General features: G+C 38.7%; 1 protein-coding gene across 1 annotated transcript; it reads left to right on the forward strand.

Moving 5' to 3' along the window:
- Positions 1-275: 275 nt before the first annotated feature.
- Positions 276-12,940, forward strand: OTULIN (OTU deubiquitinase with linear linkage specificity). Its single transcript, XM_032706141.1, has 8 exons — positions 276-290; positions 2,200-2,520; positions 4,104-4,177; positions 4,972-5,066; positions 6,287-6,430; positions 8,678-8,803; positions 9,823-10,092; positions 11,367-12,940. The coding sequence occupies exons 2-8, from the start codon at positions 2,222-2,224 to the stop codon at positions 11,559-11,561; spliced, it is 1,203 nt and encodes a 400-aa protein (XP_032562032.1). The 5' UTR covers positions 276-290; positions 2,200-2,221; the 3' UTR covers positions 11,562-12,940.
- Positions 12,941-15,283: the final 2,343 nt, after the last annotated feature.

The raw sequence follows: 15,283 nt of genomic DNA on the forward strand, positions 1-15,283 counted from the left end.
TGGAGACACACCATCTATAACAGTGCTGATGCTTTTGAGAACACACGCAGGATCACTCTCGAGGAAAAAAGACAATGCAGAAAGAATCGTGCCTTGCAGGATACACCATCTAAGGAGTCTTTCTGGTGTGCCTTTTGCAACGGTCATGCCTATCTCGTATTGGCCTTTTTAGCCACCAACGCGCCTGCAACAAACGTGGGTAAAGCCCTTCCCAAATCTTCGTTCGCGAAGCCGAGCCATGATGATATGATGATATGATACATGATATGATTTCACGCGAGTTCAGGTCGGTGAGTGTGCACTCCCCTGGCAGCCCGAGGAGTAATCAATAACCTTCCCTCTGCCGCCGCCCCTGCGCATCGCGCTGGACCTCGGCACCCGCGGCCCGCCGCCGCTGCACGGCGGAGCCGGCAGGGGGGAGAAGTGGGCTGGTGCGGCCGCCCTTTCCGGCGGGATGACGCGGGCGCAGGATGCCGGCGGCCGGCGCCCCGGAAGCGCCTGCGGAGCCGCGCAGGAGCCGGGCGGGCGCTCGCTGGGTGGGTGGGGGCCAGGGCTGGCGCTGCCGGGCCCTGCCTGGGGCCCCTCCGGCATGAGCGGCCAGCGGCGGCGGGCGGGCCGGGCGGCGGCGGCGGGCGGAGCGCTGCGCTCCCACGTCGGGCCCGAGCGGTGCCGGGTGGGACAGAGCGCGGCGGAAAGGTGAGGCCTCCCCCTCGGCTGTGCGGGCGCGGGCACAGGTAGCCGTGTGCTGCGCTAAGCCTGGGTCGTCCTTCCCTGAGGAGCAGGGATGGGAAAAGTCGGAACGTGAGGTGCGACTCTGCGTGTAAAGCAGCGTGGCCAGCGGGTCAAGCTGCGGTGATGCTGCCCCTTTCTACTCTGCTGCATCCAGCTGTGGGGTCCCCAGCGCAGGAAGGACATGGACTTGTTGGAGCGAGTCCAGAGGAGAGCCAACAAGTTGATTAGAGGGTTGGAGCACCTCTTCTATAAGGAAAGACTAAGAGAATTGGGTTTGTTCAGCCTGGAGAAGAGTTTGGGGTGATCTAATTGCGACCTTCCAGTAGCTGAAGGGAGCCTACAAAAAAGATGGAGAGAGACTTTTTAAGGCAGGTAGTGACAGGACAAGGGGGAGTGATTTCAAACTGAAAGAGGGGAGGTGAGGCACTAGAACGGGTTGTCCAGAGAAGCTGTAGATGCCCCATCCTTGGAAGTGTTCAAGGCCATATTGGAAGGAGCTCTGAGCAACTTGGTCTAGAGGAAGGTGTCCCTGCCCACAGAAGGGGGATTGCAACTAGGTGATATTTAAAGTCCCTTGCAACCCAGGCCATTCTGTTGTTCCATGAACTCTAGTCCTGAGCTATGCTGCGGGACTGCTTGGTACACAGCAGGGCTTGTGTGCCAAAGGGCAGTAACATCTGTTGTTTACAGATGTTGCAACAAAGGTTTGTTGCAGATGGGCGGCTTTAACCTGGAGATGGAAATATGTTGTTCAGTTTAAAGGTGTACAGAGTGGATATTAAGATTCTGAGTTCGGAGGTGACCGACTGAGGTAGCAATGAAGTGTCTAGAACATGAATGTAGCAACTGCAGAGCAACCCATAACTTTTGGGGAGGTTTATGTGTCAGTTTAAGATAAATATCTCTGAAAATCTGCTATGTGGTCACATCCAAAACCTTTGGAGAGCTTGCTAGAATGGGTCGTAGAAATCCTGTCTTGATACCTTGGGCATCATATTGGAAGGCATAAAGACTGGAAACTTTTGCACTAAGCATAATCCTGATGCAATGGAAGTTTCACATTGCACCAGGTGCATTTGTAAAAATCCTTGTCTTGCAGGACTGAAAATTGTTTCATTGGGATTTGTTTTAATCCTCAGGTTTTTAGATGATAATGCACCTTGAGAGCAGTAGGTGTTCAGTCAGTGCACTAATTCTAGTGCGGGTTGTGTTTGAGAAGCTGGTACAGCTTAGCCTTGGTAATAAGCAGAATTGACTTGTCAGTAGGATGAGTTTGAAAATAGCTTGGGAGCGGTCCTATTTTACTGAACTGTTCTGAATTTAGTTGTTGGTTTTGAAAAATTTGTGTAGGCTCTGAATCCTTAGAATTACTCCTTAGAATTACTATTAAAATATTGTAGTTTTCTTAAAACGTGCTTTTGTTCTTCTGTGAGAGCTGCTCTTCATATATTTCTCCATTCTTCAAAGACAGGATAATTTTCAAGGGTGGATGACAGAACCAACCGGCCTTTCTGCAGCTGCAGAGCAGAGTGTTCCCACACAGCTGATGAAGCATAAAAAGGAAGTTGGTGTTGCTTCTGAGGAACTTGGTTCAGCAAATGTGGCTACAGACCAGAAAGAGCAAACTACATCAGAAATAAGTAAAGACTATGTATACAGAAGTAGTGGGAGACCTGAGAAGACAGAAATGATTAAATCACTTGTGACAGATCAGGATGAAGCTAGAAACTGTGAACTGTATCTACCTGCATCTAGCAACTGTTCAGCAGTGGAGTCACCTGAGGAAAGGTGAGGATTTTTTTTTTAATATATTAACAGCTTTTCTGTAGAAAGGGAGGGGTACTCTCAGTTCATGAAGGTAAATTTATTGGCAGAATTAGTTAATGGTTTAGTGAGATAGGTCTAAATGTCACATCTTAAAATTTAAAGGCCACCTTCACCCTTTAGATAAATTTTTGTTTATTTTTGTAGTTTATTAGTGGCTTCTTTCTCCATCTAATGAAATAACTGTGGAGTAGTGTGTTTAGTATCTCCTATATCTATTGTTTCTCTTTTTATTAATAATTATTTAGTATTGTTACAGAAGAGATTTCAAGCAGTTACTTGAGCACTTGAGTAAAAACTAAACAGTGGTTTGATATGACAGCATAGTAGATGAGTTTCCTGCTATTAACCTATATTGGTCTTCATACTAAGTGGTTTTTTTCTTCTCATGGGAAATATATGTAAATTATTTGAGTAAGGTTGTTTGGATATAAAGAAACAGAAATACAGTGCCATCATTTAGTAGTGTATCCTTTCAAGTTTAATGGAAGTAATCTAATTACCAGCTTTCTGCATTAAACCCTTTCTTGCAGTCTTCCTCTCTTAGTGGTGTCAGGCGATGGGGCAGGGTCACTGCCTTAATTTCTTCCTGGTCTTTTACAAGCACACTGTATTGGGGGTTTTTTGAGTAGTAGAGTAGAAACTACTAGTAGTGGTGGGCAATAAATAAAAACCTGATAGCTTTTTCTGCACATGTACTACTTTCTTCAAAATACAGACTTTAAGTGTAAGTTTTTTTTAGTGATAAACCTAAATGATACTAATAAGTTTGGTGTATGTTTTTTTGAAGTATTTTAACTGCGAGACTGATTATTTTTTTAAAGTTTATTTGCTAGATGTAATTATATGATAAGTGACACTTAGAATCATGTTTAAAGATTCATGGTTTTGAATGTGCAGTTTACAGTCAGTTTTTTGAACGTTGCATGGGCCTCATTTTTTCTCAGTAACGTTCACATCCAAGCTGTGAGATCTCTTTGTGTTAATGCTAAGCTATACGTAGAAACAATAGTCTTGTACGCCACCATTTCCTCCCTTATGGTCATAACTTGGCTTCAGAATGTCTGTAGGCTCAAATGGAGATATTTGACTCTTAAGACAACGTACCTTCAAACGTTTGTCTGGATTTCAGCTAGCCTGTATGCTGCAGTTTGGATCATGTTAGAACTTCTTTGACTTAGTAACATTCAAACCAGCTGCAGATAGTTTGTTACTTTTCATTATATTCTGTCATGTTCTGCTCACTACTGGGCAGGTTGCTCAGTCCCAGTGGTGTGTAGATACAAAGCTCTGTTGAGTAATGTGTTCTTAGTTGCATGCATAGGTAGTGTTACTCATATATGCAGCAAAAAGGCATGTTGGCTTATGTCTTTTGCAAATTCATTTGAGAGCTAATGTTGGTTCTATGAAAATGTGTAAGATGGAATGCAAATTGAGTTAAAAAATAATTGTAGAAAGACTGCAGTACTTGCCTGAGTTGTAAAAAGGTTGAAAAAGAGTGTAAGATTTGTGCTGTTACATGAGGTATGTGTTAATTTTTATTGCAGTGAGGAGGACATGTATCGTGATGCAGAAGAAATAGAGAGAGAGAAAATACTACTTCGTGAGGCAAACTCTTCAGGTACAATTGAACTTTGTGTGAAGTGCTGCAATTCACTGTAGCACTAATTTGTGATGTTTTGACACCCTCATTTCCAAGGACTTCTGTGCACAGATGTCTGTGTGCAATAGAAGTTACTTATCATGACTGAGTACATTGTACAGTTTAATACACAAAAAGATCGATTTAATGTAAAATTAGTTGCTCTTTTAGTGTATTATTCCTATGTTTATGTAGTTACTTGACAAGAGAATGTTAATCCTTTGAAAAGCAGTCACAGCCTATATTAAAGTAAATGTTGTGCTTGAAAATTACAGGTTCAATTGTTGTCATAGCAGCATCTGTTGCAGGGATGCCTTGTTAACCTTAGTGCTATCTGTTTTAGAATGAAAGCTGTTGGGATTCCAAGACAAAACTGTATTTCTTCTTTCTGCTGTTGTCACTGACATATTCAGAAAGATCTGACATCTTTCTCCCTGATAGTTTGGCTGCTTTCTGAAGAGAGAAAGTTTTGTGAAATATTTTTCTGCTTGCTAAGAAAATGAAGAGTACTTTGCTAATTTCTACAGTATTTGCAGAAGAGAGGACCAGAGTGTTCTGTTTTGTTGGAGGCAAAAAAATTGTTTTTCTTCACGTGTAATTTTCAGAACAAGCTGGTTTTTTCCCCTCCCATGCTAATGATTAGTAGCTGTAAATTGTTCTGCCAGTTTTGTTTGGCGCTAAGGTTATTTTAAAGTGATAGTGTATTTAGAAGTTTGACACAGTTTCTACCTTGTTCTGTTTTTTGTATAATGTTACATATTCTATTTTGACAGAATATAAACTAAGTGTTTCACCTGAAATGGATATCATGGAGTATTGCAGAAAAGAATGGAGAGGAAACACACCAGTAGCAAAAAGGATGAGAAAGGTAGCAGTTCTATTTTTGTTGAATTTCATTAGGCTTTTTTTTTTCATTTGTATGTTTGCTAGGTGATTTCCTATGGGATCAATCTTTAAGACAGGAAATGCAGTAGCAGTGTTTTACATTGTCAGGTCTTAGAAGTGGCTGATAACTGGAAGATACTTTTTGTACTCATTCCAAATGTGATTTTAGTAAGGCTACTTGCTGGTAGTGTAGGGATTTGATTAATACTGTTCTTCTTTACTGTTTTCAGTTGAAGTTTTATATTTTGTTTATTGTCATGAAATGCTAATTTTGTGGACTGTTGAAATGCAGAGCAAATTACCAAATTTTTGGACAGAAAGCAAATCACAAAGTTGATGAATTGCATGATTTTTAAGGTGGGGAGCTTTAATGAGTAGGCATGGGTTTTCTTAAATTTTTCCTGAATTTTTTTTTTCCGGTATTTGAACTAGTGTTCTTATATTAATCTTGAGCTAAAGTAGTAGGAAATAAAGCAAAGTTGTTTTGTTGTTGTTTGAAAATTTAGTGATATGTATGAGTAAACAAAAAAAATAAATAAATAAAAAGATGCCACCTCCAGGAGATTACTGAGAAATACAGACAACACAGGGTATTGGCTCTTGCTAGGTTAGCTGGGGAGACATGTTGAGCTTTGGAAGTTTCATTTCAACATTGTGGCTTCTGCTAAAACTGTGTGTATGGGAACAGCAGGGAGGGAACAAATGGGCTGAGGCAAGTGTCAAGATATTTCAGTGTAAACACAAATGTGCCCTGAGGCAGAAGGAAGCTACATGTGACATGTATTGGGTAAGTAGCATTAACTATTTCTGATACTTCTTGTAAACATCATAGGTAGCCTTGTGTGTGTGTTTATGTGTTTGGTTTTTTTTGAAATCTAGATGAGTTAGCTACCCATATTTCAATGATGTTCATATTCTGTCACCAAACAAATATCTCAACCAATTATCTACTTAGATTTCTTTGGTTTCTTGTTTGTTTTTCAGCAGAGCTAGGGAAGTGGTTTTTTTTCCAAAGCATAATTTATGACATAAAAGCATTTGAACTTCCAAAATGGGTAGTGGGTCAAATGTTTTTTTTTGGTTTTTTTTGAAAATAACATTAGTTATTTGGATGCTAATATTCCAATATTTTTTACACTACAGTGTGTGACCTTAAAGTGTTTTATTAATGCTTTCACATTATTTGGGTTTTGTGTTTTTTAGGGATATGAAGCAGTTGCTCAGAAGTTTGCATCTATACGAAGAATACGAGGTGATAACTATTGTGCTTTCAGAGCAACTCTTTTCCAGGCATTAAGCCAAGCTACCCAGTTACCAGGCTGGCTGCAGAGTGAGGATTTGACTATGGTATGTCTCAAACTCTGATCTTCTTCCGGTAGAGGAATATTTGTTCTAACCTATTTGGTAGTTTTATGATCTCGTTTCTCTGTTATGCTATATATGCTCACTTTTCAATATCCTTTGAACTGAGAAGTTGTAGTGTTCAATATTGTTTGTGCACAGTGATTCTTTCACCTTGGAATTGAGTCCAGCTGCCCTTAGTTTCCAATTTATAATGTCTATAAATGTTACTGTAGTGCTGACTGTAACGTAACTTGTCTGTCTTCATCTTGCTCTCTTGGTTTCTTCTTACTGCATGTAATATGGCAGTAAGAGATCTTCCACAAGATAGCTGGTAATAACAAAAAATATAGACAATTATTCTAACATTTGAGAAATCCCCAGCTTTTCAAAATTATCATATGTTCCATACATGGTTTTTCTAGGAAGTGGAATAGCAAATTGGATGCTGTAGGCTTTTCAGAATGCGTGTAATTACCTGTGTCTTAAATGTTACTTAAAATAAGCTTAAGAGCAACTCCACCCTGACATGAAGAACAGTTCTTATGGAGCACTGATGTGCAAGCAAAGAAAGGTGTCTTCCTAAGAGCAGAAGAAGAATATTGCAGAATTTGTCTTGTGTCAACAAAGTCCATTTGGTGGTATTGGTGAACATGGAAGAAACATGTGAGAAGCTGCCTACACAAGAGTGACCCACCTCAGAAGAGTAAGGTTCCACTTGTCAGGACGCTGCTGGGAGTGTAAATGGTGAATGCCTGATGCAGACTCTGTGTGTAGCAGTCCAGGTAGAATCACACTGCTCTCGCTATTTTTCTGTATAACTTTAGAGGCCACTTTAAAATTTCTCATTGTGGTCTCTATTATTGTTAATTAAACGTCTCCTGATATGTTTTTGTAATTACTGATAAAAATAGTTCTATGAATGTTTTACTGTAGCAGTAAGTACATTGCGAAATGGTTTCTTTTTTATAAAAAACCACATTTCTCAGCTGACAACCATTTCCACATTATCACATTAAAGAACAGTTTCCCAGTGCTTTCTTAAGAAAGAGTGTGCAAACTTTTTTTAAAAATGGCGTACTTTACAGTTTTTAATGATATTCATCTTTTTTTCTTCCTGCTGGTTCATAGAGGAAAATGTGTCATATGATAATTAACATTTTTTTAAAAAAGTCACAACTACAAACCCAACTGACTGAAATGCTAAAGTACTGTGCATCAGAGCAGAAGGCATATAGGAGAAATGTGTGTAGTGACAAGTACAGTATTGCCAGCATATAGCTGGTAGTACAAATTTGTCAGTTTTTTGGTGTTTTGTTGTTTTTAATTTTAAATGGTGTTTACATGCACATTTCTAGTTGTAGAAGTTACTAGCACGTAATTTTTGATTACTTAGTTTTATGTGTCCTGTTAGCACAGGATGCCGGGCTGGAGGGGGAAGATCTGTGTGTATCTGGCACATATTTGGTTGCCATTAAAGAGAACATATTTTGGAATCCTGATAAAATGAAAACTGGCTGGTAATGGCTGATGGCATGTGTGTTGCTCTAGCCAAGTATTTAATTCACTGTGAGATGCAAGGTGGTCTTCCAGTTCTAGTGGTAAAAGGGGTTAATAGACGAGGATAAAAAACTGGACGTGCAATTGCTAGGATGTCCTTAAAGAGAAGTGTAAAAGCTCTTAACAGGTGTAGCTCATGAGCAGTAAAAGAGGCAGTTCTGAGGCTAAAATATGATCTGATGCATCAACTAATTCCTAGGTTGTTTTCTTCTTTAATAAAAAACCTATCTTATAGTGCTTGAATTATGCTCTCTGAAAAGGAAATGTAATTTGTGTGTCCTGGACAAAGTAGTTTGCAGTCCACCAAGACTTCTGGATTATGTGGTGGACGTGGTCTCGTCTGCTGGTTTAGGGACACTTTGAAACACAGTTGCTGTCATCTATCTCCTGGTGGGAGGTTGTTTTAATTAAAAAAAAAAAAGGCACAAGTAACTTGGTGATTAATTTTTCCAGTGCTTAGGTGTTTTGTTGATCTGTAAATAGTAATAGACCAATATTCTGACTGTTACCCAAAAAATATAAAGAGACAGTTGTGTTTGGTTATGATCATCTAACTGTGACGTCTGTTCAAAAGAACATATGAGGGATTGTTTTAAGGTGCAAAATGTTAGAAAAAAAGTAAAATATACAAGTTAGTGGCTTTCCCTTTCCAGACTTTTGACTTAAGCTCCCTTTTCTTCCCTCAACTTCCAGCTTCCTGAAAACTTGCTGAACAAGTATGACTGGATCAAGCAGTGGCAGCTAAAACAGAAACTGGGCAAGAGGATGGGAGAAATAAGTGATGAAATTAAAGAATATTTAATACTTCTAAGGAAAAAGGTTGGAAAAGTATTTTTTTATTCTTGGTCATTTACAAATAAAAAAAAGTCAAAGATTTTTGAATGTGGTGCATTTAGCATAAGGATATTTTCAGGAGTGAAAGTCACTTTTCTGTATATATACTGCAAAAAAGTCAAGTAAAGAATGTCTGTTCAGATATGTGAGAGATGTGTGATCTTTCACTGCTTGCGATAGCCCAATGCTGGAAATAATGTGCAAGCAGCTCTGCAGAAAACTGTTAGACAGGTTTCAATGAAGAAATCAATGTATCAGAGTAACTTTTTGCCTCTATTATTTCTTGTATTTATTTGAAGGAATGATATGTACTATGGATAAATCTTATTGCTATCTAGAACAGGTCAAGGAAAGAAAAACACAGAACAAAACTGAAGTAATACCAAAGGAGTAGGTTTTGTTCCATTTTTAAACGCTTTTATTCTAGGTTAGCGTCACAGGAACATGGTTGTGCCCTTTCAGTGTTGATTCTGTATTACCTAGCCCCATGCCTTCTCCCTCTAGGAACTCTGGAACCTATTGAAAAAACTACAGCTGTTCCTGTCTTACTGTGAATGCATATTCTCTTTTTATGAAGGTTTTTAAGAGTATTTTAAAGGCTGCATTCAAACAGTTTGAGGGCTGGACTGAAATACGTATTCTGAGAAACAGAAATATAAAGAATATTAATTATGAACGATTTATGGTAGAGAAACAAAAAGGCTATTATCTTACTGCTTATTGTCCCATGACAGTATTTTTTCTACCATCTTGCAACAATTTCTAGCATACCCTCCTTTTACTTTGCTTAAGGACCAATTAAAACAAAATCAGATTAACTGAGCCTGACCTTGATAAGGCTACAATTGTGGAAATAATTCTTGTTTGTTTCTAAAAAGGCACAAAGCCCTTTGTAAATTAAATTCTGAGTGCCTGTATTGAGCATCTGACAAATCACAAGTGCTTTTGCAGCTCTTGCACAGTGATGGTTATTAATTTGTTGTGTGATGGTTTGTTTTTTTTAGTGGAAGAACATAAGTGAAATAAAGGATCCCATTGAAAAACAAGAAGCTTGTGATAAATTGTTTAAAAATGAAGAGGAGGAATACAGTCTCTATGAAGCACTGAAGTTTTTGATGCTTAATACTGCAATTGAATTATACAACGATGATAAAAATGGAAGGAGAGTGCCTGTCTTCTCCTGGTTACTGTTTGCACGAGATACATCTAGCAACCCTTGTCAGCTAATGCATAATCACTTGAATCATATTGGTCACACTGGAGGCCTTGAACAAGTAAGGAGAGATTGTTCTCAGTGTTATTTTCCTGTTTTGAACATTTTAGTTTCAAGTGGTTTAAGAAATCACCCAGCTTTTGTTGGGCTGGCTAAATGGAATGGTGTAGTGTCTGGTCTTTTGTTGGGAACAGTATATTAGAACTGCTTGCTTGTAGTGAGGGTTGGTAAAGACCCTCCTTTTAAATGCTGGATTTTGTCTGGCAGGTGACAGGTACCATTCTTTGGAAATAGGGTTTTCTGTTAATAGAACACCTGTATGAATCTCTTAACTGTTAGCTTTTTAAAAAATATCATAATAAAAGCTGATACTCAAATTATGAAGAGAAGATCACAGGTAGCACACAGTGAATTCTGATAAGCTAATGACAATTAGTGTTATACGTGACATAAATGGTACACACATCACGAAAAAAACCCCAAACCAAAGTGCAGTAGTTAATAAGCTGAATAGTCTGAAAGATTTTAGAAACATCCATTTTAAAAAAATCCCATTGAATACTTTGCAAGTGGGCTACTGCACTTAAATTCACTACTTAATTATAGACAGTAGAAGCATGGAAGTATTATGTTTTGTTTCTGTTTATTGTCTTAAAAATCTGACAACTGTAATATAGATGAGACAGTTTGCTGCTACTCTTAAGTGATTCATTGGTGACTTTTTTGCTGCTCAGTTTATTCAAGAAGTTATATCACCTATTTTTGTGCTGACTAGATTTGTTTATTTCAGCAATATTCTTTGTAAATTGTTATTTAGAACAGGGTATGCTTGCCACTGTAGTAGACAAGATAGATTTTTTTTCAGCTTCTTTCTCTGAATTCCTTCTCCTGTCAACAGGTTGTAAGGGCTTTCCATTTACTTGTCATTTGGCTGGAGAGTTCAGAGTATCCTCTAAGAGTGAAATGATCATTGCTTGAAACCTGCTCTTCCCTGGTTTAGTGAATTAACAGAATGAATACTGATACAAGAGAATGTCTTTCCTGCTTGTTTGCGGTGGAAGGGAAGTTTGGATTCTCTGTGTAAAGTAGCTTTCTTTAGGATTAATATCCTGCTATGCCACTGTGGGTCTGAAGAGCTTTATGTTAAGTGCATGTTATCATAGAGATATATGATTGAGATACTGAAGTAGAGATGTTCATGTATATGCATTCTCACTTCATAATTTTTTCTTTGAAAAATTACATCTGATAGGTATTACTTTTGTAGTTTTATGAGAAAAATCTTGTAAAAAGTGTGTTTAATTTTACACATATATTTGTTTTTTTGCAATGTAGGTGGAAATGTTTCTTCTTGCTTATGCTCTGCAGTATACCATCCAAGTGTATCGACTCTATAAATATAGCACTGATGAATTCATCACACTTTATCCCAATGACCCGGAGGAGGATTGGCCTGTGGTGACTCTCATAACTGAAGATGACAGACATTATAATATTCCAGTCAGAATGTGCCAAGAGACAATGCTATAAACAAGTGATTTTTGGCAGACAAATATGTGCTGCTTATTGAGGTTTCCAGGGCTGTTTTGAAATGGGACAGTGACAAAATCCACACTATTAAATCTACAACAACTTGAAATCTGTGTTTTGGAAGTTGACATCTGAAAAGAAATATCAAATAGGTATTATCTTAAATACTAAATGTTTCGCAAGCATGGCTTTTGTTGTCCATTTAGAAAGGAAAAAGGAAAAGAAACTTCTGTAGTCTTTTTTTTTTTTTTTGAAGGACTTACTCTGAAAAAAATATAGATTTATTTCTTTTAAGAAGGATAGTGAGACTCTGGGGTAAGAAAGTAAGGGGGTAATGTCCTGGCTGGTATTTTTAATGGTGCTTAGAAGCAATTATAGAAATCTTGGATCTTGGGAAGGAGTATAATTCTTTTGCAGTTGGAATTTAATGCCTGCCACGATTTATGCTATAAGAGAGGTGTTACTTAAAGTTTTCTAATGCTTTGGGTTTATTTTTTCTACATGAGCATCTCATATTTAGAAGCCAGTTGTCTGTTACACTCATTTTCAGTGTAACAGACAACCCCTGGAGAGGAACATGGCAAATGTAATAAAGGAGTATAAAAGTTGTTTAATAGTGGGTCACAGAATTCCTGCTCAAGTTGTGATAGCTGATAAGAGATAACCACATGCCTGTCAACTTCCATGTCTGTTCACATTATTGTTCCAGTAATGTTAAACCTCACTGGCAGCTGCTGTGGAGATCATGAGGATTTTAATTTGTCCAGGGACTGCAGTAGATGGAAATAAACTTCTGGTACAGCTTACTCCTCCCAAGAGTGGAGATGTGGGAGGTTCTGTTTCTGCTTACAATTATTCATTATACTTTAAACTGAAAGAATACAGCATATATCAGATGCTGGGAGTGCTAAAAAACCTTTAAAAATAATTAAATAATGAAGCATTCAGCTTTTAGGTTAAAGTGGAAATATGCCCTACAGAGGACTCTTGAAACAAGAGAGTGAAAGCTGATTTAACTGAAATACTGGTCATAGACAGTTCACTTGGCTTCTCTTAGAAGGCCGCCTTATATAAACAGGATCAGATGATAAAAACTATTCATTTGAATATTCTGGAGGAGATGGTGTGCAAAAGTTTTCTTCTTTGTTCTACGTGAAATTAATTTAACTATTATTGTGAAAGGTAATTACACAATGAGAAGATGTATTCACTATGTTCTAAAATGTGTTTTATACACAAGTTAACGAGGTTTATCATGTACTCAGTGTTATATTTGTCATGTTGTCTTTGCCTTTTAAAACCCGTTTGTTTTAGTTTGTTACTGAACATTTCTGGGAGCTACAAGGGAATAGAAATAAACTTAATAAATTAATCTGGCAGTATTTTGTTTCTTGTTTTATGGCCTGTTCTCTGCCTTGCTTTATATTTTCAATGTTTTCATTTTGAAATCCATGTTAAAGTTAGTTTGTTCTTGAACACTGCAAAGCATACTAACCTATGTAAAAGAAGTAATTATTGGCTTTGCTGCTTGTACATGGGCAACAAAAGCAAATAATTCCCTAAATTGCTGTTGTCCAAGAAAAGCTAAAGAGGAAAGAAAAATAAATCAGCTTTTGCAACTCACTTAACCCTGATAAAAAAGTTGAAGTTATCATTTAAATAACTGAAATTATCTAATTGTGATATATTCTTGAGATTAAAATTTAACACCTCTTTGAAAAAGGCCACGTTGTCACACATTTAGGGCAGTGGCTCTGAAAGTATGACAAAAGCTCCAAAGCAGAGGCTTTTTAGAGGCCGAGTTTGCAGCCATTAGGTATGAAAACAATTCATATAATTGACTTGTATCTTGAACTCAGAAGGCAGGATAGGGTACAAGATACTTAAGTCACATATAGTGTGTATTTTTCACTAAAAACTGTTGCTGTCTACACAGAGCTTTTATTTTGTCTTTATTCTGTTTCTTAGTAAGAAGCATGTTATCAAGTTAATGGATACTTATTCTTCAGCTTCCTTTCCTTTGGTGGAAAGAGTACAGCAGAAATTCTTTGTGTGAAGGAAAAGAGAAGTTGCATTGCTATACCATGTGGGAATATTTGGCTGTTGGCAGACAGATGTGCTGAAGTGGTGCTGCAGCAGAAATTTAGCAAAGCTCAGACTGAGTATGGCTCTGAGAAGCCTGATACGGTGTTTTGTGGGAGCTCACTCCAGGACCTGTTGTATTCTGTTCAGGACTGTGACTTTATTCAGATAGTTGAGTCAAAGCTTGACCAAGTTTCTTTTTGTGTGACAGCAACAACCCTCTCATCAAAAACTAGTGAACGAGTCGAGAGCAAAGTGAGAACTTTTATCTCATACGAATAGTGGACATGGTCATACATCCCTTTGTAGGTGTTAAGTGAAGGGGTGATAAGGAGCTCTTGCTTTGCACATCAAGTGCAGGGCTCAATTTGTCATCTCACGTCCCTCGTATATAATAGTGTGGGTTGTGTAGCCCCTGCATCTTGTTTTCTTCTGGACATAATTGCCATTTGTTTTCCCAGTACACTAGCTGGCAGGATAGGCCCAAGAATGTCTGAAGAGGGCCAAATGTACTTCATGAATGCTCCCTTTTTTGGTAATGGTGGAAGACGATGGGTGGCATGTTCTGGAAGCTTCCTGCGATGAATATTTTTCCTGTGACATTGACTAACGTGCTTCAAGCCAAAGAATACGTCCATTTATAAATTTTTTGAGGAGAACTTTAAGCTCTCAGAAATGGAAAAGAAATGTTGTTAATTCCACAGAGCTGAAAGTGAAGCAGGGAAGGTTCAGCATGGTACAGACCTCTCAAGGAAGGTGGCTCTCTAGTCCTTTTTCCCCAGAGCACTCATTTCTGGATAGGTGCTGATGGGTTCTTTTACTTCTATTAATAGCTTCTATTTAAGTCAATGGGATGGCAAAAAAACACCCCGAAATGTACTGAGCCATCAAAGAACTAGTCAGTACTGACTAAAAATTGTTTTGTCAGGGGTGTTGGGAGAATGCTGTGGCATGCTGGGAAGGAGAGGCATACTGAATGTGATCACCAGCTGACTCCTGCAGAGGATTCTTTGTCCAGTTTCCCCCTTTTTGGAATTGTGGGGTTTGGGGTGGTGATTTTAGGCACCTGTGCACCAGGTCTTTGACGTGGTATATTGCCTTTGGGCTATTGCAGCAGTAGCTGCTGCAGGTGTTGGAGTAGCTGGCCTCTCTGCACATGCTCTTCAGTGTCAAGCTTTCAGTCTGACAAATACAATTTTTTTTTAATTGAAAAAAATCGTTTTATTGAAATTATGTTATTACATAGGCTGAACAGAGAAGGTACTTCCTCCCCCCCTCTCTTTTACCTTTCTAGAATCAGATGATTCTTCAAGTGTTTGTGGCTTGCCAGGATGGGACAGAATTCAGACACTGCCCTTGTTAGATCTGTTGTGCACCCACACAAATTAAAAAAAAAAAAAAGGCTACATTAATGATGAAACTAGTACTGTCCTTCTGAAACAGTCTTGTGGCATTGCACAGGCCATTCGCTGGAAATGTTCCCTTGTAGCCTACAACTGGCCCCAGTCTCTGAGTGGCTCTGCAGAGGAGCCCTGGAGGCCCTCTGACCCCCGCGGGGGGAGCTCGCCCTCCCCTCTTCTCCCTGTGTGCCGCCAGGTGTCACTGCAGGCCAGGGGACAGCTCAGACTCCCTGCTGCCCA

This window comes from Chiroxiphia lanceolata, chromosome 1, assembly GCF_009829145.1.
Source record: "Chiroxiphia lanceolata isolate bChiLan1 chromosome 1, bChiLan1.pri, whole genome shotgun sequence".
NCBI classification, from domain to species: domain Eukaryota; kingdom Metazoa; phylum Chordata; class Aves; order Passeriformes; family Pipridae; genus Chiroxiphia; species Chiroxiphia lanceolata.